Below are 22,592 nucleotides of genomic sequence, written 5' to 3'. Positions count from 1 at the left end.
GTGGCCGTCAGAATGGGGAAAGGCGGAATTACAGCCGCCGCGGTGAGCTCGGGCGGAAGTGATTAAACCAACTGCCATTCATTTTTGCCTTGCGCCAGGCAGTCGTTCCTCTACTACTCTCGGCCCTCTCTGACCCGTCAGGAGTTCCTTTTATACTTTGGAATCGCCCATTCTTTTGCCCAGTCAGTAGACGAGTCTAAAAGCCGCCATGTGAAGGGGGCTCTTAGTGACGTACGTTGCACCGTTTGGTGAAAGGCTAAGATAGCCAAGCACTTGGTTGAACTGAGCGTTTTCCCTAGTATTAGTTTTTACGTAAACGGTCTTCCCGTGCACTTCCGTGGGCTGAGATGGTTTCCGGTACCTCCCGCAGCGTCGCAAATAGTCTGGTCCTTCACCGCAGGGCCCGACGGGAGCGGGGAGGGCGCGGCCGCCATATTGGACGGAACCATCCGCCCCCTCAGGCGGGGTAGTCTGGCTGCCTAGCAGTTTGTAGGTCGGCCGAAGCAAGTGCGGGGACTGGAGTCGAGCACGCACGTGTCCCGGGAGCGCTGTCGTGATCGCCGGAGGACGCCTGTCTGCGGAGAGAGCTCCTCCGGGCGCGCGGGGCGGCACAGGGCGTGGGCGCCCCCCCACCCGCGTGGGCGCCCCGCCGCACGCACATGGCCCGGCGGTAGGCGCGCGGTGCGGCCTGGGAGAGTCGGAAGCGAGGCGAGGCCGGGCGAGGCGGCAGCGGCGGGCCATGCAGGACGCGGAGAACGTGGCGGGGCCCGAGGCGGCCGAGCAGCGGGTCGAGCCCGGGCAGCAGAAGCCGGCCGCCGAGCCGCCCCCAGGGGAGGGGCCGGCACGGCCCGCGGGGCCAGGCGCGCAGGAGGCGGCGGGCGGCGAGGACGCGGTGGCGGAGGTGGAGGCCGGCTCGGGGCCTGACGTGCCGGCTGAGCCCGCGGCGGACGGGGAGGAGAGGGCCGGCGGGTCCCCGCTGCCGCCCGAGGAGGCCCCGGCCGCAGGCGAGGCCCCCGCGGAGCAGGCGCGGGACTCAGCGGCCGAGGCCGGGTCCGAGGGGGCGGGTGGGGAGCCGGACGGCGCGGCGGATGACGGCGGCGCGGAGGAGCCCTCCTTCAGCGACCCCGAGAACTTCGTGGACGACGTGAGCGAGGAAGGTGAGGCGGCGGGGCCGGTCTGCGGCCAGGTTCCCGGTCCCCGGTCCTCCGCCTGTCGCCCCGCACGCGGGGAAGGTTGTCCGTGAACGCCCGGATCTCCGTTTTTCTTCCGAAAAAGGAGGGGTGGTGGAGACAACGTGGGCAGCCGGCCACTGGCCCTACCGCCAGGAGTTTGGAGGGTGGGGAAGGCCGCTGGCCTGCTCGCAGGAGCCGGGGCCGAATGTGCAGCTGTGTGGCCATTGCGGTCCAGCCAAGCAGGACACTGCACGTGCTGCGCAGACTCTGGTGACAGTTCGCCGCGTGCGGTCTGGTGCCCCGAGTGACCAGACAGACCTGTCGAAGGGCCGAAACCGACTCGGTGCCCACTCCTTAGGGGTGGATGGACGCTGACCCTCGGGAGTGGGAAGAACAGGGTGGCAAAACTGGGTCCATTTGCCTCTGCCGCCCCTGCGGGCGCGCCTGTTCCCGGAGAGGTCCTCGGTGGGACAGTGCCAGGCGGACTCTGCCAGATTCCTGTTGCGTCTTTTTTCCTAGGTCTGTAGGCAGACCACCACCCTTCTGTTGGCAAGTAGTCTTCTCAGGTCGTAGCACTGACTATAGCTTCCTTTATCTTTCTTTTCTGCCTTGTTTCCATTTACAGGCATTATTTCTGTTTTCTGTCCCAGACAGCCCCGTCTCCTAAGACGACTTCTGATGATGGCTGGTCTGATTCATTTTCGTTTATGTTTCGTTTTTAGCCATTTTAACTCTCCAGGCTGGGAACATATCGATGGATTCCTCTGCATATTGACCACGTTACAGAATAAAACGGAAAAGTGAATAAAACACCATTGAAGTAGCCAATGAAACGCCAGGAAAATAAGATGTTACCATGTTAAAGTAGAAATATTTCTTTTGAGATGTGTCCGGTCACCCTGAGATTGAGCGAGAATCATAAAGAATATCACGTAAATTTGAAAAGAAAGTTTAAAGAACCGACATAGAGTTGTTGACTTTGAAGCATAACTTTACTTACTTGTAAACTTTCTGTCAAATGCTCTTATGTTTTTCCTTCCAGTTGTAATAAGATAGAATTGACACCCAGCGCGGTAGGAGTTTGGAGTGCACCGCGTGATGATATGATTTATTTGAAACGTAATTTTCAAGGACTGCCTGTTACTGTCACTGTTGTCTTATACTTTATTTCACGAGACCAAAGATATCTCAGCGTGAAAAGCAGGAAAGGCTCCAGAAGCTAGTGAGGTCTTGGGAGCTGCTGACCCAGTCGAAGCCTGTCCCTCACAAGGAATTGTGTTCTTGTGGAGCAGGTTGCTGCCCCCTGCACCCAGCCTATACCAGTGTTCTTTTTTACCACACCAGTTTTTCTTACATTTTAAAATCTAAGTTTTGATTTTAAAGCCCATTTTGAGCCCTAGGGGTTTTTTTTTTTAAAGCATTATTTGAGCACACCTAATTTATACGATTTCTAGCACTTGAATTTCAGTGTGTGACGGAGGGTGCTGACGTGAGCCCGGGCCAGCCTGGCTAAGGGCTGCCGGGTGGGCCTCTGGGAGCCCTGGTGATCCTCCTGTTTTGCCAGATTGACCTGTGAGGCTCCTGGCCTTAAGGAACTAAAACTGAGCAAGTAGTCAGTTTTCTTGAGACCAGTTGGTTATGGTCAGTAGCTCACATACGTTTTGTGTTTCATGAGAACTGCCCTGTAGGGTCAGAGTGATGCACAAGGTACGGATTCTTCTGAAAATGGACCGAGCCTCCCGGCGAGCCCTCTCGTAGGTACCTTTGTCTTGCCTCCTTCCCCTTTGAGACAGATGAGCTGTTGCACAGTTGCATCATCATCACAGTCATCTCTTCAGTTTAACTTTCCTGCTGCCTCTGGTGCTCGGCCTAGCAAATATCCGATAAAGATTTTAGCCTTGGCTCCTTTGCTACTTAGTCTTGAGAATTGCTTCCATTTCTCCTGGAGTCAGACTGGGAATCTGTGAGCCAAGAGTAACCAGATGCGTGGGCTGCTGGCAGCGAAGGGAATGTTTCTTCATCGTACACTTTAGTTTATCCCCTTGCTGTGTATGGGTGGGTTCTTACAAACCAGGCGCCTCAAGACTGTGGGAAGGAGTCGACAGTTTGTGTAAAAGTTAGCTTTTTATTGCAAACCTTGTAAATTCAGATCAGGCTTAACAGGCCATGTAATTGCATGGTAAGTCAGCTTTAAAAGTAACCCAAGGATTTGACTCTAGTCTGCGGGAAGATGCCGTGACGCTGATCTGCGTCTTTCCTTCTTCCCTCTTTGGTCTCAGTTTTAGCTTCATTGAAATTTAAGCGGCAGTTCTTTTACATGAAGTAACATTTTCAGTATAGTTCCAGGTGTTGAAGTTATTTAGAGAGAGTTTATATCAGGGCTTGCCTCTTGAAATTAAAGGGCTTTTTTTCTTTTTGAAAGATGTTTTTAACATGGAACATTTCAACACAAAAGTGGAGAAAATTCATGGTAACTTTTGAAAATGAGATACAACAAAGTATATTTTCAGACATGTGTCCTATGTAGTATGTTGACATACTTAAAAGAGTGGAACACAGAAATCACAATGATAATTAGGTTCTGGAACACATAGACACAGGAGTAACAAGCCACGTTCTTCAGCTGTTGTTTAAAAATTACCTTGTGCTGCCATTTGACTGTACAGATGGTCCCCGGATTGCAACGGTTTGAATTAGGATGCTGTATAAATAGTTTACCAAGAAGTGACCCTGTCGTGGGTCGAGGAGTCTGTACCCGCGTTGTTTCACCTGACAAGTGTGCTTTGATGGCAGCTTTAAAACGTGTCTTTCTGTTCTGGCTCCTGACACAGTACCTTGTAATTTTACAGCTTTCTAGACAAGCTGGCTAACTCATTGTGCTTAGGATTTGTACAGAACTTATAATAAAAGGTAGGATTTCCTTTTTTCATCTGATGCTCCATTTGCCCTTCGAGTCCAGCAGCCGGTTGGGCACTTGTGTTGGTGCTGGAGCCTTGTGGTCCAGGGCTTGAGGCTGGGGACGGGCCTCAGGTGAGACGGCACAGGCAGCACCCCACTGGCGTCCCGGACCTGTTTGCCTTGATTCCTCTTGTGTTTCTCTCCTCTTTCTCTCACTCTAGCTGACCCTTTCATGGAAATGAAGCAGTTCTAAGAAATTTGAGCACTTTAGTTTTGAGCAGGTGACATGAACCTAATACATTTTGAGCTTTTAAAATTATGGAAATAATAGTTGGCATTACTCCCTGTGTTCCAAGCACGTCCTAAGCATTTACAGCGTCGTGTCTAAGTGGCTGCTGTCTTCCAGTGTCTCTGCAAGCTGCTCCGTCGCATTGGGACAGTCAGGTGTAGGGTGCATCGTGATTTGCACACGTTCGTGAGCTTCTGTACTCGCTGGTCGCCTAGTTTAAGTGCCAGCCTCAGTCCTGTGCTGTCTTCGAGCAAGACTGTTTTACGTAAAGAATGTTGGATGAGTTTGTTTTGTTATAAACTGAAGAAAGCGCCTGTGGTGAGTTTGTAGTAGAGATGGGTCAGAGAAGGTTCGCCACAGGCATCCCTACTTTGGGTTTTTCTGATTCCTGGTGAGAGGCCATGGTCTTTGTTTGCATTTTTCATTATTAAGCCCTTTTTGAAAAGTTCATTTAAAATATTCCATTATTGCCAGAAATCAGACAACATATCTTGATTGTCAAAGGGAGTGTGAACAGTTAAAATCTTCCTAATTCTTGCAAGTTTAAATTTTGAGTCAAGTCAGGGCTGTGATTTCTTTCATTTACAGCAAAAGCATTTAGAGTCTTCACTTTTTGCCTCTTGGAAATTTGTTCAGTGTGCTAAGCTAGTGTATGAACATTCTGTATGATCAAAAAAAGTCATTTGACAAGTCTTTCCCTTGTGCAGAATTACTGGGCGATATACTCAAAGACCGGCCCCAGGAGGCAGATGGAATCGACTCGGTGATTGTGGTCGACAACGTTCCTCAGGTGGGACCTGACCGTCTGGAGAAACTCAAAAACGTCATCCATAAGATCTTTTCCAAGTTTGGGAAAATCACAAATGATTTTTACCCAGAGGAGGACGGAAGGACGAAAGGGTGAGTGCTGCTCTCCGGCACTGCAGTGTCGTCTGTGTTCTTCTGGTGGTCAGACCCGGGGGAGGGGGTCGCCGTGTGTTGAGGAGCTCACCGTGAATGCGCGAGTGGGGCCTCGCTCCTTTATTCAGGCGGCCCCCAGCTGGCAGCTCTGCGCAGCAGTGATTTGTCCTCGGGGGTCATCAGACGGAGGGAGAAGGAAATGGAAGTGGTTCTTGAGTTCGTGCTGCTAAACTCTTAAGCAGTCAGCGCTTCACCTCTGTCATCACACAGTGATTGATGCCAGGTACATCCTGGGGAAAGGGGCCGACCGCTCTGGAAGTTGGCGGGATGTCAGGGAAATTTGACAGGGTATTTTTGTTTTTATTGTAAGATATGCTTTCCCCCTACATTTTAACATCTCTGAAATGGGGATCCTTCTTACAGTCCGGGGAGAAGCATTGTGTCATTGCTTAGCAATTTTTTTGTGTGGTGTTGCCTAAAATCCTGCATCTTTTAAACTTGGTAGTTTAAGGTGTGTGGCCTCAGTTTGCTCTTTGAATTCAGCGTGAGTTTGTGCGTGTTGGTAAATGTAGTTCTGGTTCCTTCCTTGTCAGTGCTGTGGTGTTCTGTCCTATCGTGTGACAGTTTGTCCTGTCGATTGACAGTAGCGGTTTGAACAGCAGGTGTGAGCAGCCTCGCGCCTGTCCCCCTCTGAGCACTGGGGGCGTGGGGTTGCAGGGAGCGCTGTCCACGGCGGGGCCGCATCATGCCCACTGGTCGTTACCAGTTTACACCCGACCAGCAGTGACGGAAGTTCTCTGTGCTTCTGCGTAGGCTTGTCAGGCTTCGTCCGCTAAAATTTCATGTACGCCTCGCCCCTGACACAGGCAGAGCCGTCTTCGTGGGACAGGGATGAGAAGGCGGCACAAACTCTGTTTTTTCAATTTCAGATTTTGGAAACTGCCTAGAATGGTTTCAATTTCTTAAAAAAAATTATCGTCTGCTGGTAGTGCTCCCTACGTTCCTATTTGAGGACCAGGGTGGAAGGGAGCCTCTTTGTGAGCGGCTGCTTGTGGCTCTGTTGTTCTGATGAAGCGTTCTCTGGGAGCCTGTGTGACTTCGCCTGTAATGCACAACATTAGACTCTGTTGTTTAAGCAGCTTTGTTGAAAGATGCGTGCTGCACAGCAACTCGGGCGGGTTTGAAGCGCGCAGGTCAGAAGCGTGGGTGCGTGTCTGCACCCGTGGAACTGCTGCGCGGTCGGGGCGGGAAATGTCTGGTTGGTTAGCGTCTCTGTGGCTCCTGACTATGGAGCTAGACTTGGGCTCTGCTGGTAGGACTTAGTTCATGCTCAGAACTGCTCTGCCAGGGGTTAGACCGCCGCGGGCGTGTGGCAGTGAGACAGGTGCGGGTGCCCACGGCGCGTGTGAGCCCTGTGGGGGTCTGGGTGCACTGAGCGTGACCTGCCTCGCCTGCAAGTTGCCCTCTTTATGGATTCAGGTATATTTTCCTGGAATACGCGTCTCCTGCCCACGCTTTGGACGCTGTGAAGAATGCGGACGGCTACAAGCTGGACAAGCAGCACACGTTCAGAGTCAACCTCTTCACCGATTTTGACAAGTGAGTCCTTCCTGGGTCAGGGGACCTGGACGTCGTCCCGAACGTGAACTGCCAGGCGCTCCTGCCCGGGGTGGGTGGTGGGGGGGTGCTGGTCGCCTTCCAGGTGACTGCATTCTCCCATCAGGTCCCTGCCGGACCCTCCCATGTCCCTGCCCCTCACACCCCTGGCCAGCAGCACGCCTCCCCACCAGCATCCTCTCACTCGTTAGAAACAGTCAAGGCCTTGTGCTCTTCCCCGAGGGTGGGTGGGGGGGGGTGCGGTGCGGCCTGATTGAGAACCGCCAGTGTCGGTCGCGCTCTGGCCACCCACCCCTTGTTCTGATCATCCTTATGTGTCCCTGCTCTTCCAGGTACATGACGATCAGTGACGAGTGGGATATTCCAGAGAAACAGCCATTCAAAGACCTGGTATGTTGCTATGCAACCTGTAAGTGGTCGTAAGGAAGGCCGTGTTGCCGCCTGGCTTGAAGTGGTGGATCCTCAGGCATTAGAGATGCTGGCGGGTTGGGCTTGTCTCTGAGCGCAGTCCTTGTGAGCAACTGCTCTTCAGTTAAAGTTCATGAGACGTGTGAGACCTCTTGCCTTTGGTTCTTTTTATAGGGAAACCTCCGCTACTGGCTTGAAGAGGCCGAGTGCCGGGATCAGTACAGCGTGATTTTTGAGAGTGGGGACCGCACCTCCATATTCTGGAATGACGTGAAGGACCCTGTCTCCATTGAGGAGAGAGCGGTGGGTCCTACCCTGTCTTCCCACAGCGCAGGGGGACTTGCATGGCAGCGGGGACGTGCCCTGTCCTTTGAGATCACATCTCTCAGAACAGCGTTGAAATGAGCCCTGAGAAGCGACCAGGCTGCCTGTGTTTTTATTTAAAGAGTTTGGGGAGGAAGGTCCTCGTGGGTGATGGAGTCTTTGTATTTGGTCTCTGTGTTACCGTTGGTGCTCTTTTCCACAGAGATGGACAGAGACGTACGTGCGTTGGTCTCCTAAGGGCACCTACCTGGCAACCTTTCATCAGCGAGGCATTGCTCTCTGGGGTGGAGAGAAATTCAAACAGATTCAGAGATTCAGCCACCAAGGGGTTCAGCTTATTGACTTCTCACCTTGTGAAAGGTAAGCTGTCAGAAAACTGCGGATGGAGTCGTGCCGGCCCTCAATACATAATTGTTTTAAAGTTTACTTTGCAGTGATTTCAAACTTAATAGAAACATGGCAGAAAGAGTACGGAGGACTCCCGTGCACCCTTTTACCGAGGTTCTCCAGTTACCGTGTTCATGTGTTTGCTCTCTCGTTTCCCTCACTTCCCGTCTGCACGTGTGTGTACATGGCTTTGTTCCTGAGCCGTCTGGGAGGGGGTTGAAGGATCGTGTCCCTTTACCCCAAGTGTGCGTTTCCCAAGGACAGACGTTCTCTCGCACAACCACACTGCAGTTACTAATCAGGAAATTCTACATTAAGACTTTATTTAAAAACTGCCAGGTTCCAGTCTTGTCACTTGATCCAGTGATGTGCTTTGTAGAATTTTTTTCCCCTCCAGTTCAGAATGTCATCCAAGGTCGTGTATTTTGTGGCTAATTTCTCATGGCTGAGTTTCTCACGTGTGAGATAGTCCGTGTAGCAAAGCTCCACGTGAGAGGGTGGAATGGGAGCTCGGGCGCCGTGCTGCCCGCGGCCGGTCTTCCGTCCTGTGGGGACATCCGATACTCACTACCCAGATTTAGTGATTTTTGCTGTATTTGCTTCACGTTGTTTCGAGTGTCCTGAAGTAAATGTAGACAGCTTGACCGAAGTCTGCACTGCTGCGGAGCAAAGATGTTCTCTGTCTTCGCTGTCTCTCATCGCACCTGACGACGCTGGGAGGAGCTCCTCAGTGTCATCTGGTTTTGAAACGTACTCAGGTTTCCCCACTTGTCCCCAGATAGCTCTCTCTTGTGGCTGGCTTGTTCTTACCTGGGTCCAGCCGGGTGTACATGTGCTTAGTCCGTGTCTTGAACAGCACACCCTCCCTGTGTTTCTTGTTTTCACACTGGCTTCTTGTGAGGGTGGGGCCAGATGGCCCCTGGGTTTGTCTGACTGCTTCCTCGGGACCTTGTTTCCCTTGTCTCCCTGGGCCTCGCACTTACTGCAGACGGCAGGTTTTACCTGAAGGCACTTCTCAACTTTGATAAAGTCGTTTTCGTGCGCCGTGTCCGTGGAGTACCCATTGGTTTGCAGCCCCTCTGCACATGCGTGGTGCAGGGTGACCGCTGGCTCTCACTGCAGCGGCGGTGCGTCAGAACAGGGTCCACACAGACTGCTGGTCTCTGTGCCAAGGTGACGTGCAGGGGCAGGAAGCTTCCTCCATCTCCTCCCCTCCTCCCGCCCTTTCTCGGCCCCCCAGCAGTTCTGCATCCCCAGAGATGGCTTCACGTTGCTGGTCTTCCCACGTTAAGCTGTGACTGTCGGCACACCGCCTGCCCACGCGGGGACGGGCCGGACCCCTGGGACCTGGCGCTCTGCCCAGTAGCTCCCGCGTGAGCCACGTTCAGTGAACTGATGAGTGGTGAGTGCGTGCTTTTGCTCGTAGAGGTTGCAGCTTGAAGAATCTGTTCCTGTGAGCTTGATCAGTTTCCGTGGTTCCGGGGTGGTCCTGTTCTGAGTCCTTCTCAGGTGTGTGGCCTGGACCTGAGAGGGGAGTTTAGTAACTTGTGGGAGGTGGTGACTCGAGCCAGCACCGTTAATCTGGTGAGTCAGGAGGGCACAGCCCCGGGAGGAGGAGGTGCTGAGCCCCTCACGGGGCTGTTCCCTGCTCCCCCTCACTGTGCTTGTTTCCGCCTCGTGTGGCTCCCGCTCTCCTAGGAGAGCTGTCTGGTTTGGGTAGTTAGACTTTGGCGGCATAGGGGACAGTGCTGTGGGGCAGACGAGCTGGCGTTCGGGGGAACGATGGCTGGGAGGTGCCCCGGGCCAGCAACTCCGCGTCAGTCATGTCCTGGGTCTGCACCTGCGGACTCAGCCAACTGCAGGATGCAGGGAGCTAAAAAAATTTTCAGATAGTTTTAAAAAACTAGAATTTACTGCGTTGTGGCAGCTATATACGTAGTTTTACGTTGTTTTTAGAACTATTTACACAGCATTTCCATGGTGTTCGCATTGCAGGTGATCTAGAGGCGATGTAAAGCCTGTGGGAAGGCGTTCTACCTAAGGGCCGTGGTGTCCACCGCGGGGTCCTGGAGCCAGACCCCTGCCCGTGCTGCAGTGGCCCTCGGTTCTCTTCTCGTCTTCCTTAAACCCCAAGGAAGAGCGGGAATCCCACGCTGTGCCCGCCAGCACACACAGCAGACTTTTGTTTGGAATCTGTTGGGTCGTTCCTTGTCCTGGTTTTAGCAGAAACGTCTTCAAGTGGCCCTCGGAGTGCCCTGGTGCCGAGCTTGGTTCATGCGGGCGGTCCTGCTCCGTATTTCGGGCAGGGTCTCTGGGCGGGAGCCTCGTCAGGAGCCTGGGGTTTGGGGGCCAGTGCTGGTTGCGTGAGTCTCGACTGTTTGCTCTGGCGGCTGTCCTGTGCCAGGAGCCGCCTGGGAGCAGAAGCCCGGCTTGGCTACCGCGGTCTGGGCGCAGGTCCTCCCCGCACCCGCACGCACAGCTGTGCGCCTCACTGAGAGGAGGTGGGAGAGCACGGGAGGTGACTGGGTGTCCCCTCTGTTGCAGATACCTGGTGACCTTTAGCCCCCTGATGGACACTCAGGACGACCCTCAGGCCATCATCGTCTGGGACATCCTTACCGGGCAGAAAAAGAGGGGTTTTCACTGTGAAAGCTCCGCCCACTGGCCTATCTTCAAGTAAGTGGGCCTGCAGTGGCCGGCGGTGACCTTTGTGGCCTTTTTTTCATCGGTGAGCCTGGCACTTCTCTTCTGTTTCTTCTTAGGTGGAGCCACGATGGTAAATTCTTTGCCAGGATGACTCTTGACACTCTCAGTATCTATGAAACCCCTGTAAGTGACCTGGGTGCCTAAACCGCCTGCCCCGTCCTGCTCGTCGGCTTCGGCAGCTGCTCGAGCGTGCAGTGCTTTCCCCTAGCTTGGGGTGCGGCCACGGGGAGAGGGTGGCCCTGTGCCTCGTGTCCTGGATTCGGGGCTGTGACCTGCCAGCTCCCACTTCTGTTCCGGGGGGGGTCAGGCTGGGGGTTAATGAACGGGCTGAGGAAACGTGTGTTTGCTGCTGTGGGCGAATTGTTTCACTGTTCACCTGTCACCTTCTGCTCACACTGCTCCCTCAGTGAGCTCACGCTGTGAAAAACTGTGTGCACCTTTGAGACGGTGGCGGGATTTGACTCATTTGTAGCCTCATTTTCCCCACAGTCTATGGGTCTTTTGGACAAGAAGAGCCTGAAGATCTCTGGCATAAAGTGAGTAAGCCTCCTTCACCTGGGTTTTGTCTGACTCCCTCCTCAAGCACTTGGCTCCTGCACGGCTAGAGAAGGTGCTGGTGCCTGTCACTCCGAACACAGGGATGTCACAGCAGGCTCGGGCGGCCACACTGGCTGTGGCCCACGCACACACACCCCCACGCAGGGACATCCTGAGGGTCTGCCCTCTCCTGTGTCCCCGCCTTGGAACAGAGACTCGGGTGCAGTCTTTGAGGAGAGGGGTCTCCACTTAGTTGGAAGGTCCTTATGCCATTCGTGGTCCCTGCGGTGGGATCTGTGTGGCCTCAGTGAACTGCGGCTGGTTTTCTCTGTCAGAGCAGACATGTTTTATTTTCCTGGAGTCTGGGGGCAGTGAAGAGCCAGCAGGGCAAGGATGCTCGTGGTTCTTGTTTTTACTTTTACATTGACATTGCGCACAGTTATGGCTTATATTTAAAAATAAAGCCAGGAATTAATTCTCAATAAATGCAAAAGTGAAGATACTCTTCGCAGATGGGGACTCATGCTTGTTCATTATAGCACTTCTTAATCTCCACAGCAGAGAGAATTGCCCTAATCCTTAGTCTTCTTGAACTTTCTGATTTGAGGATTCACCCTTTAGCACCTTAATGAGTCTTCAGAAATCACGCAGCTGGGTCCATCAGCCGCAGATTTACTTTATTTGCCTTGTGGTTAAGAGTGTGAGTGGGGTGTCGGAGCCTGGGGCCCCCACGTGGCCGTGGGCGGGGTTGTCCACCCCGGGGCGGCCGCTGCGGGCGAGCGCGCCAGGGCGGAGCTTTACACGAAGTACCCTCTGTTCTGCGTGCCTGCCGGTTGTCTTCACGTAGCCCGTCCTTGTAATAAACACTTCATTTTCTTCACGTAGCCCGTCCTTGTAATAAACGCTTCATTTTCTTTGTTCTGCAGAGACTTTTCCTGGTCTCCTGGGGGTAACATAATAGCGTTCTGGGTGCCTGAAGATAAGGATATACCAGCCAGGGTGACGCTGATGCAGCTTCCTACCAGACAGGAGATCAGAGTCAGGAACCTCTTCAACGTGGTGGATTGCAAGCTACATTGGCAGAAAAATGGAGACTACCTGTGTGTTAAAGTCGACAGGACACCAAAAGGCACCCAGGTAAGTGGGCGCCGGCGGGCAGCGACCATTCCTTCTGCAGCCTCCATCCTGTTTAGGGTGTTAATGGATTTTTGGTTCATGTTGTGATGTGTTTCCAGACCCAGCTGGCATGTCGTAGCGAGAGCTGCTGTCCTGTCCTAGCTGGGGGTGTGGTTTTTCTCTGTAAGCCTTGGGGGGGGGGTGACGCTCTCACACAGGCTGGAGGTCAAGGGTGTGCAGGGACATCGCCAGGCACCCACCTTCTCTGCAGGAGGAAAAATGGGTATGTTGTTTTTCTTACGTTTTCTCTTTAAGCACAAACAGTGGAGTGCTTGACACGTTCTGCACCCACATTTTTTGTTTGCTTCACTTAATATTTAATTTACCAAAAACTGCCAGGTTTTTTTCTCCTGATGGAAGCATTGCTTTAAGTGTGCCGTTGCTGGCTTTCAGGACGTTCTTGGCTGTGTGGGCTTCCCCACTAGCTCAGTTCCAGAGTGTGCCCACCCCTCGCAAGAGAGACTCATAGCCACCCTGCTCCTCACAACCCCTGACCTGCTGCCTTGCCTCCTGTCCCTGGATTTCCCTGCTGTGGATGTTTCGTACGATGGAGCCACGCGGTGCGTGGCCTTCTGTGCCTGGCGCCCTTCGCGGAGTGGGTCATGGCCTGCACATGTCCCCCATGCGGCTGACCGCTCCGCGTTCGCGCCCCCGTGTGGCTGGTCGCTCTGCGTCTGTCTGCTGATGGACACGTGGGTTGTCTCCCCTGTGGGCCCCTGCTCTTCACGTGGGTGTGTCTGAGCTGTTTTGAAGTGGTTGGATCCTCCCCACTGGCAGGCCTCGAGGACAGAAGTTGTGCTGCAGTGTGTAACCCCGGACCGTGAGGGCGGGTCGTGAAGCAGGAGCTGGGTGGGGGGCGGTGGGGTCCATGTGCTCTCTGGAAAGTGTACCAGTTTGCACCTCCATCAGCATTTCAGAAGGTCCTAGTGCGTCGTGTTAATCCCTGCAGGTGCTCGTGTCTGCACCAGACGCATGCATGTAACCTTCCAGCAAACTCGGACGTGGTCCCATGCTGTAACTCTTCACTCTTTGATTTTTCAGAATATCATCTCTTCTCTTTTCTTTTTTTTTACAGGGTGTTGTCACAAATTTTGAAATTTTCCGAATGAGGGAAAAACAGGTGCCCGTCGACGTGGTCGAAATGAAAGGCAAGTCCCGCTGTCGCTGCCCCGTGGTTGAGGCCCCGCGCTGTGTGCACACCTTCCCCTGAGGCTTCCTGCGGCTCCGCGGCCCGAGTGGACACCCCGCTCGCAGAGAGCGGCGTCTGTCCCGTTGCCACATGCGCACGTCGAGGGTGTTCTTTGCGCTTTCCCGTGTGGTCTCGTAGCTTTGCCGGCTCCCGAGTGGGTGGAGAGACGCCCCCCCCTTCTCCCCGTGTGGTCTGCTGGCCCAGCGGGGGGGCGAGGGCTCTAGCCGATTGCACGCTTAGGAGAGGGTGAAGAGCAGGCTTTCAGCACACCCCCAGGGAGGGCGGCTCGAGGGCTTCCCATCCTGCGTGTGGAGGTCGTCGGGAGTAGAGCGTCTTTGTGTTATTGTTTGACTTTTTCCTTGTAAAACTGAGTGCTGTGATCCCGCCTTTAGGTAGGACATTTGGCCTGTGCTTTCTGTTCTGCTGGGAGAGGAGGGAGGGAGGGGTGACGTGGCCTCGTGCCTGGGCATAGAGGCGTGTGGGCCCTGGTGTCCAGTGCCCAGCGAGGAGGGTGGGGAATGCCGTCCGCAGGCTGCCCCCCAGCTGCCGTGGGGCGTCTCCACCGGCCAGGCGGCCCCCGCGGTGCAGTGCAGCCCTTGTCCCAGTGCTACTGTATCCCTTGAATGAGCTGGAGAATTTGGGGGGAGGCATTTCTCTGCTGGAATGACTTTAACTGATAGGGAGTGTTCTGTTGTTAAGTGACCAAAAGGAGCTGCTCTTTTTCCTGACCTAGAAACCATCATAGCCTTCGCCTGGGAGCCGAATGGCAGCAAGTTCGCGGTGCTGCACGGGGAGGCCCCCCGGATATCGGCGTCCTTCTACCACGTCAAGAGCAACGGGAAGATTGAGCTCACCAGTGCGTACCGTCCTCGTCCCCACTGCCCCCTCCCCACCCCGCACGGAGGGGACAGGGCCGGGCAGGCTGGTCCCCGTCCTGCGGCCCCGGGGTCACTGGGCTGCTATCCATCCATCCGCCTGGAGGGCCCTGTCCTCCCCACCAGGGCTGCAGTGCCAGGCTGGGATGGCGACAGCCCACCTGTTCCTCGTCTAGCCTGAATGCATCGGGGCCTGTTTCATGCTCCCGCCCTGCGTCCCTAGTGCCGGGCATGGGCTTGGAGCAGGGCGGGTCCACGGGTGACACGGCGCTGACTCATGATCGCTGGCACTCCAGCGTTTCTCTGTGAGGCTGAGGTGGCAGTGGCCTTGCGCCCTGAGTTAGGGGTGAGGTGCACCCAGGGGTGCTCGCCCCGCGCTCCTGGAACCTCATGCAGGACTTCACCACGGACACAGTGGTTTGTCCTGACAGGTTCCTGTGCCCTGGGAAGGGCTTTTCCTGAGAGAGCTCTGCAGGAATTGAGTTTTCACTTCCTGGAGTTAGGCAGGGCTCGTGGTAGAATTGTGGTGTCAGTCGGCTGTCGGTCACGAGGCTGCCTGCGTTGTAGATTCCTTTGAGTATCGAGGGAAATACGGGCAGCTGAGGACTGGAAGGACCTCCGCGAGCTCTCCTTATGGACAGACAGCGGGGGTCTCGTGCCTCTGCCGTCTGGGAGCCCTGCGCCTGTGGCTCCGCTCAGAGGTCAGGGTCAGCGTGGGTCACTCGAGTGTCACTGTGGCTGCGGAGGCTGTTGAGCGGTGTCTGCTTACAGAGTTTTATTTCTTCCTTTCTTGGTCTGAGAGTCCTGCCCTCCCGGCCAGGGCGGTGCTACCTTAGCCACACGTCCTCTCAGCCCTGCTCAGGCTCCTCAGGGTGGACCAGGCCGCAGGGAGGCCCACAGTCTGCTGTGGTCACCTGTGCCTGCCCTGCTCCCCTCCTGAGTGAGTGAATGCGGAGACCCCGCGGGAGGACCAGGCTCCAGCCCTTCAGGAAGCAAGCAATTAGCAGGTGGGGAGAGGGGATGGACTTAAATAGGCTTTGTGAGTTAGAAAGCTGTTCGAGTCACAGGAGTGGAGTTTTAGGCTTCTTTGGGCCACGTATCTCTTGGAGAATCTGCAAACTGGATTCCTCGCCCTGGTGGAGAGTCCCTGTCAGGAACTGTAAGAGGCGTGTCTGTCCAGTCACATTGTGAAGCATGTTGTTTTGGACTTAAAATGTTACTTAAGAGAGTATTGCAGCTTCAGAATCCTCCCCCAACCGTGGGTTGTGACTTACCGCGAACATGAGGGGGTTTTCTGACCTAGTTCTCACAGGTAGCAGGTAGGTGCGCTGCCTCCATAGAGCTCCGGCCAGAGGTCAGTCACCGTGCACACCTGTCGGGGGCGTGTGACCCCACTGCCAGTCCTTCGGGCTTGCCACGCACTGACTCCCGCACTGCTTTCCTTTCAGAGATGTTCGACAAGCAGCAGGCCAACACCATCTTCTGGAGCCCCCAGGGACAGTTCGTGGTGTTGGCTGGCCTGAGGAGGTGGGTGTCTGTCTGACGCGGGCACCCGCTGTGGGTGGTGGGCTGTGCGGAGCCCCTGCGCATAGCAGCGGCCTGACTCCTCGAGGGCGTGGTGGGCCATTCCGCCACCAGAGCATCCCCCCAGTCTGTGGACCCTGGTGTGGCGTCTCCATCCCGCTCCCCAGATTTGGACCAGGGCCGGCAGACTCGGGCACTTGCCGACGTTTTCATTACGTGCCTGGAAGACACGGCCGCGTGCTGTCCTCCTCATGGTTGAGTAGGCCTCTCCCTGGCAGTCTGGTTACCGTGATGTAAAGCCCACGTCTTCCGTAACCGGGCCCTGAGCCTGCCCTCCCTCTGTGGTGGTGCCGTGAGCACCCGGCCGTCCTCTCGCTCCTGCTCGGCTGCTGGTCCGTGGAGTGTGTGGGAACGGTGGGGCTCCTTGTCCCCCGGCTTCACTGTCGGCTCCGGAGGCCTGGCCCCAGACAGCCTTTCCCCTGAGCGGCAGCGCCCTGTGCGCCTTCCTTCACGGCACCCCTGCGAGGTCATCACTGACTGTTTCCACGTCATTGATGGGGCAGTGGTTGGGGCCCGGGGCCCAGGGCCCCCTGTAGACGAGGGCTGGGTGTGCAGACGCGGCTCTGGGGGCTGACCTGCTGTCTGTCCCCCCAGCATGAACGGTGCCTTGGCGTTTGTTGACACGTCGGACTGCACGGTCATGAACATCGCAGAGCACTACATGGCTTCCGACGTGGAGTGGGATCCCACCGGGCGTTACGTCGTCACCTCTGTGTCCTGGTGGAGCCACAAGGTACGGGGACCCTGGTAGCCTTGGTGCCGTGGGGGCCAGGCGGCACAGGATCCTCCTCAGCAGAGCACCTGGGCACCAGGCTTCTCAGCGAATCAGCATGCCTTCCTCCCCATCTCCTCCTGAGCTAGAGCACGGCCGTCCTAGCCTGCTGTTGCAGGTGGCAGCCAGGTGGCTGGTGTCCTCCGGCTAAGCCAAGCTGATTCCTGGGGCTCAGATGCGGAGGAGGGTGTGTTCCATGTGCACGTGTTTTCCCAGCACCGTTGTTTCCCCGAAGAGGTTCCTGGTGTGCGCCATCAGTACTTGGCCCCCCAGCCCGTGGGTCGGCTGTGCAGAGGCTCCCCTCCACCAGGCCACTGCGTCCCCTCATCCCGCTGCTGGTTTTCTTTGTGCTCGACCACAAGCGCTCACCTTAGCCGTTGTTATGGCCGGTTGTCTCCCTTTCCCGCTGGCCCAGGACACTTCAGGGATAAGGGCCTTCTCCTGCTCTGAGCTGAGTCCCCAGCACCTGAAACCACTGGCCCATCGTCAGCCTTTAGTCAGGCCTGGCTGAGTGGATTGGCACGCAAGAAAACGTTTGCCATTCCTCTGTTTAACTTCTTGAAAAAATTGTCATCTCTGACTTGAGCAAAAGATTTGAGTGGTGTCAGTAGAAGGAGAAACGGTTCTGTGATCGCAGGAACGGGTGTGGCGTCCGCTGGTGAGAGGGCGTCTCAGCCTGGGCCAGATCTCCGCGAAAGGACACGAGCTGTGTTTGTGCGGACGCTTTCTGGGGAGGGGGCCCATTTCCTCTGGGGTCTCCAGGGGGCGCTGGTGGGGCTCAGAATTTGTGTCTGTTCAAACCCCACTCTGTGGTCTCTGGCTTCAGCCTTGTCCACCAGCTGCGTGCCCCCACGCTGGGGGTGCAGTTTGCCGGGGACCTCTTTTTATATTCCGTTTCTGTTTTTGTTGATTGAGGTGTTAATAGTTGAACCAGTTCATGCATGTTTACAGGTCAAATAAGGATAATTCCGTTTAGCGAAAGAGTGGATATTTAGGAACACAGACTTGGCGAGTATCAGTGGAAGCAGTGTCAAGCAGCCGTCTTCACGTTCAGATGGGGATATGTTGACATGTCCCCTCAGTGAGGCCCGCCTGGCACTAACGCCCTTTTAGACCGCTGACCACGCTGGGCCAACTGCCCCCTTCACCGGGGAGGTCCTGCTCCGAGAGAAGCGCCAGCCGGGCTGACGGGTGGCACGGTGGATTTCTGTCCGGGCGCAGTGCTCCACCAGCAGCCCTGCCCTGGCTTCGGTGTGGCACGGCCCGGTCAGGCCCCGCACCGCGGTGCCCTTCGTCCGCTTGTGCTGCTGGGTGTGCGCTCGGCGAAGGAGGGTCTCTGCTTTGTGCGCTGCCGTCTCCCAGATGCCGGCAGCTCTGTCTGCCTGCCAGGTTGTCGGCTCTCAAACGCTTGTTGAGTGGAGCGGTTAACTTTGTTGGCTCTGTCGACAGGAAGGGTCCCAGGGCCTCTAGCCCCGACGTGACTCGCGGGTGCGCAGCTCAGCGTGGCCTCTGCTCTCTCCCAGGTGGACAATGCCTACTGGCTGTGGACCTTCCAGGGCCGCCTTCTGCAGAAGAACAGCAAGGACCGCTTCTGCCAGCTGCTCTGGAGGCCACGGCCCCCCTCCCTCCTGAGCCAGGACCAGATCAAGGTCTGGCGTCCTCACTGGTGTCGGGGCAGGGTGCCGCAGGTGTCAGAAGGAGAAGCCTTTTCCTGTGACCCTCAGGGTGGTGCTGAGAGAGGAACAGAGCACAGCATTTACGGGGGGCCTTTTGAGGGGAAGCAGGCGCAGCGCGGGCCAAGCAGAGAGGGTAGTTTCAGGACAGGAAGCGTTTTCAGGTTGTCTGAGGTCACGTCAGTGCCCTTCTGAGGGGTTTGCACGAACTGGAGGGTGGATGAAAGACACCAGGGGTGAATAGACAGTCCTTGTGGGATTAGAAGGGGCACGTCTGTGGGATTTACCTAATTACGGCAAAATACGCGATGGTATTAGGCCAGAGCTGGGGGAGGGTGGACCCCGTGGAGGGAAGGCGGGCGCACGCTGGGAGCTCTCTGGAGGCCTTGCTCTGCTCATCGTGGAGGAAGTCGGCCCTCGTTGGCAGCTTTGAAGGTCGCGTTTGTGGTTCTTGCTTTGAATGTAAGTCCTGAGTGACTTGTCTTTGTTTCAGCAAATTAAAAAGGATCTGAAGAAATACTCCAAGATCTTTGAACAGAAGGATCGTTTGAGCCAATCCAAAGCCTCAAAGGTTAGCCTTGTTCCCAGACCTGAGGGAAGTGCCAGGGAGGCCACCATCCCCTCACGGCAGGGAAGGCCAGCGCCAGGCCATGGGGGCCCACCCGGCCCTCTTGGTGGCTGGCTTTCCCGATGGGGGAGGCGGGCGTGGGCCGAGTTGGAGGTGGGGTGGTGTCCAGTGAGTGTCTCTCCGTGCCCCATCGGGCGGGGCTGCAGGCCCTGTTTTCGTTTTCATTTGGGTCGAACAGCATCGTGGGGGTGAGTTGGGTGTGAGTTCTGTAACTTCTCCCCGACTTGGCAGGAATTAGTGGAGAGACGACGGACCATGATGGAAGATTTCCGAAAATACCGGAAGATGGCTCAGGAGCTCTACATGGAGCAGAGAAACGAACGCCTGGAGTTGCGAGGGGGTAACTCATATCTTTACCAAAGATACAGTTTTTAAGTGTATAGTTAAAATATTTCCCCTTTTTGCATCTGCTCATTTCCCAGATTTTTCAGTAAACATCAAGTGTTGCTCAAAGATTCTTAGAACTGAGAGCTCCCTCCTGCCTGCAGGTTCAAGCCCCTAGGCCTTCCCTTGCAGAGGGCCTTGCTGAGTTCACCCTGGCCTCTCGGCCTGTGTGTGTGCGTGTGTGCGCGTGCGTCCCACCACGCTGTGCCCAGTGGCCCCGGTGCAGCCCGCCTCCTGTCCGCAGGTGTGGACACTGACGAGCTAGACAGCAACGTGGACGACTGGGAGGAGGAGACCATAGAGTTTTTTGTCACTGAGGAAATTATTCCCCTTGGAAATCAGGAGTGATCCAGCAACACTGTGGTGAGACTTCAGGTGGGGCGCGGTTCACGTCCCGTGTGTTTCTCCTCTTGGGAAGACAGCTTGTGTGAGTGGGACCCAGCTTCAGGGAGCCACATCCTTGCCCGTGAGCTGTGGGGAGTCGGGGGCAGGCCCTGGGTGTGGGAGTGGGGCTGCCCTCTGGTCCAGCAGGTTGGCCACGGGCGAGAGGAGGGCCAGCCGTTGATGGGACGAGCCTTGGGGAGGGGGAGGCTTTGCTAGGAGAAGGCCTCGGGGCGTCCAGCAGAAAGGGGGCATCCCCAGCTGCAGCAGCTGTTCTGGTCAGTCCCTAGTTGGTCTGAGATGAGAGCCCCTGAAATGCCATCAGGTGTGGCAGGAACTCGGGCTTCAGTAAGGGCGGAAGGACCAGAGGTTGCCACCTCAGAACTGGCGTGGGTGCGGGGGAGGAGGGCCAAGGGTTTGCGCGCGTTGGGGTGCCCGGCCCTGCCATCCCGCAGCGGGGAAAGGGGTGGTGGTTCCCGGCCCCTCCACAGGCGTCGGAGCAGAGTGGATCTGTGGTCCCTCCCTCCTTTACGGGGTGTGCTGTGTGCTGGCCACACTGCCTGCCTGGGCCGTGTGGCCGGTGCCTGTTCCTCACGCAGCGCCCGGCACCCAGGACAGGGAGTGACCAGTGTCCCCTTGTTGCAGTGCCCCGTGTCTGTGCTGGAACCGCGGCCATCCTTCTGCGGAAAGCCTGCACGTTCCGGAGCTCCTGCCTGTGCTCTCGCGCGCGGGGCCGAGGCCGCCCCGGAGCTCGCCGCCCCCACACGTCGCCGTGCCTTTCAGCCCCTGCTGTCCACGGGGCCCAGGGGCACTGCTCTCGGTTTCCTCTTGTTTGGGTTTTAATCGCACCGCAGACTGTGCCCTGCCTCCTGCGGTCAGCGGTCCTGCCGAGACGCGGTGTCCCTTCCGGGCCCCTGGACGCCAGCAGGGAGGCCTGCAGTGCTGCGGCCCCACGCACTCGGGGCATCGGGGCGCCACGGCACGTCCCCCGCCATTCAGGTTGTGACAGATTCTCTCAACGGGCTAAACGTGGAAATAAAGGCAAACTTGTATGAAAAAGCTGTCTTCCTCCTCTCTTTGAGTGTAGGTAGTGGCCTTGAACTTGGTGCCTGTGCCCTCAGCTCATGCCTTGCGCTGCGAGCTCATGTGGCGAGGAAGGGACGTCACCCTCCTCGGGGTCCCCTGCTTGTCAGCTCACCTGATGAGGAAGATCCCTTCCTTCCTCGGTCGCGCAGGTGTGAAGACGTACCTTGATGGTTGTCACTGGAGCCACTAGCGTGTGGTTCTCTTGAGTGTGCAGCTCTGCTCCCTGAGGAGGGAGCGGGCACGTCCGTGAAGTTCCGGCCCTTGTAACCTGCAGCGCCTGCTGCCCGTTGGCGCCTTGTGCAACGGCCGCTTCTTCCTCCCCTTTTCTGTCCTGGACCCTGAAGCTTAGTTTAAAAAGCAGTGCAACGTGGAGCAGACACACTTGGAGTTCACAGCTGTGACCCGTGACCTGTACCACATCCGGGCCAGCGAGGGCCTTCTGGGGTTGGAGGCCCAGCTGCACCCGTGGGGAGGAGGACAGGCCAACACCCGCCCCGTGGCTCGGCCGGCGGGCCCCCCGTGGGCCTGCGCCCCGCGCTCTCCCCTCTGTGGCTCTCGGCTTGGCGGGCCCCCTCACGCTGGGGCCACAGCGGCCCTTGTGTCCGCTTCTGTGCTTTCAACCGCAGTGTGCGAGCCCTGGTTCTCCTACTTTGTGGCTTTAAGAAGGGACAGGCACACGGTTCTGTTGTATTAACAGGTTTTTAACAGAGTTTTTGAAAAGTTAACTTTTCACTGTTACAAATTTGCTAGTTGTAACTTTTGCATAGTTTCTAAATAAAATAATTTCCAAGCACTTGTGTTGATCTGTCTTCTATAGACCGGGTTCCCCAGGCCTGGCCCATCACAGAGGACTTAACTGACCCGTCCCAAGGGTGTGGGGGTGCAGAGTGTCCCCAATGTCCTGCTTGGGCATAGGGGTGGGCGCCCGGCCCCCTGCGCAGTCCTGGTGTCCTGGTGTCCGGTGTGTCTCCAGAGCAGTCAGGATGGGAGGGGCTTGCCCTCCAGTCGGAGCCTGGAGGCAGGCTCTCCAGAAAGTCCTTGGTGGGTCAGAGGCCGGGCCTTCATGGGAGGGGCCCTCTCCTCCCCTGGCCTCGCTCACGTGGCTGAGAGGCCCTGGAGCCCAGCACTGACCTGGACGTCAAGGGTGAGAACACGGGCGCGATCAGCACGACCCTGCCCGAGACGAGCGAGCGAGCGAGCGTTTGTGGCCGGTTGCTGCTGCGGGGCCAGACGAAGCCACGGTGACCCCGTAGTCAATCAACTTCAGACACAACCCCGCTCGTGTGGGTGGGCCTCTGGCGCCTTCCCTCTCGGTGGTTGGAATCGCTAAGTTGGATTTCCCAAGCCTGAGCTCCGTGGGTCCAGTCTCGTGGTTTACGCCAAAGGGCGCAGCGGTTCTCTGTCCTGGTAGCAGCCCCTGTGTCCCCGGCGGGAACGGGGCCCTGGGCGCCTGGCACAGCGGGTGGCTGCCCGACCTGGCAGGTGCAGCCTGCTTGGGTCACGGCCCAGTGAGTTCCTTGGGGACTGCAGTGGAAAAGTTGAGCGCAGCGTTTAAGCAGTAAACATGCCTGGTGGTTAACGCGAGTCGGGCCCTTGGTGTGGGGCA

General features: G+C 56.5%; 1 protein-coding gene across 2 annotated transcripts; it reads left to right on the top strand.

Annotated features, from left to right (window-relative positions):
• Positions 1 to 451: 451 nt before the first annotated feature.
• On the top strand, positions 452 to 20,959 carry EIF3B (eukaryotic translation initiation factor 3 subunit B). 2 transcript variants are annotated; one of them, XM_064478753.1, is made up of 19 exons: positions 452 to 1,157; positions 5,067 to 5,259; positions 6,739 to 6,858; positions 7,209 to 7,266; positions 7,459 to 7,587; positions 7,811 to 7,968; positions 10,540 to 10,671; positions 10,758 to 10,824; positions 11,191 to 11,237; positions 12,165 to 12,375; positions 13,490 to 13,562; positions 14,337 to 14,459; positions 15,927 to 16,005; positions 16,657 to 16,795; positions 18,358 to 18,483; positions 19,001 to 19,078; positions 19,367 to 19,475; positions 19,764 to 19,894; positions 20,546 to 20,959. In XM_064478753.1, the coding sequence occupies exons 1-18, from the start codon at positions 740 to 742 to the stop codon at positions 19,865 to 19,867; spliced, it is 2,364 nt and encodes a 787-aa protein (XP_064334823.1). In that variant the 5' UTR covers positions 452 to 739; the 3' UTR covers positions 19,868 to 19,894; positions 20,546 to 20,959. The 2 variants fall into 2 exon arrangements, with proteins under 2 accessions (XP_064334823.1, XP_031327149.2); XM_031471289.2 differs by having other exon boundaries at positions 453 to 1,157; positions 19,764 to 19,882.
• Positions 20,960 to 22,592: the final 1,633 nt, after the last annotated feature.

This window comes from Camelus dromedarius, chromosome 24 (genome assembly GCF_036321535.1).
Source record: "Camelus dromedarius isolate mCamDro1 chromosome 24, mCamDro1.pat, whole genome shotgun sequence".
In the NCBI taxonomy this organism is placed as follows: Eukaryota; Metazoa; Chordata; class Mammalia; order Artiodactyla; family Camelidae; genus Camelus; species Camelus dromedarius.
This window is presented reverse-complemented; position numbering and strand designations above follow the sequence as displayed.

Coding starts and splice junctions, on each gene's coding strand:
- EIF3B (XM_064478753.1), top strand. CDS start 740: ATGCAGGACGCGGAGAACGTGGCGGGGCCCGAGGCGGCCGAGCAGCGG. Junction 10,672..10,757: donor GCCCACTGGCCTATCTTCAA/GTAAGTGGGCCT, acceptor GTTTCTTCTTAG/GTGGAGCCACGATGGTAAAT. Junction 10,825..11,190: donor TCAGTATCTATGAAACCCCT/GTAAGTGACCTG, acceptor TTTTCCCCACAG/TCTATGGGTCTTTTGGACAA.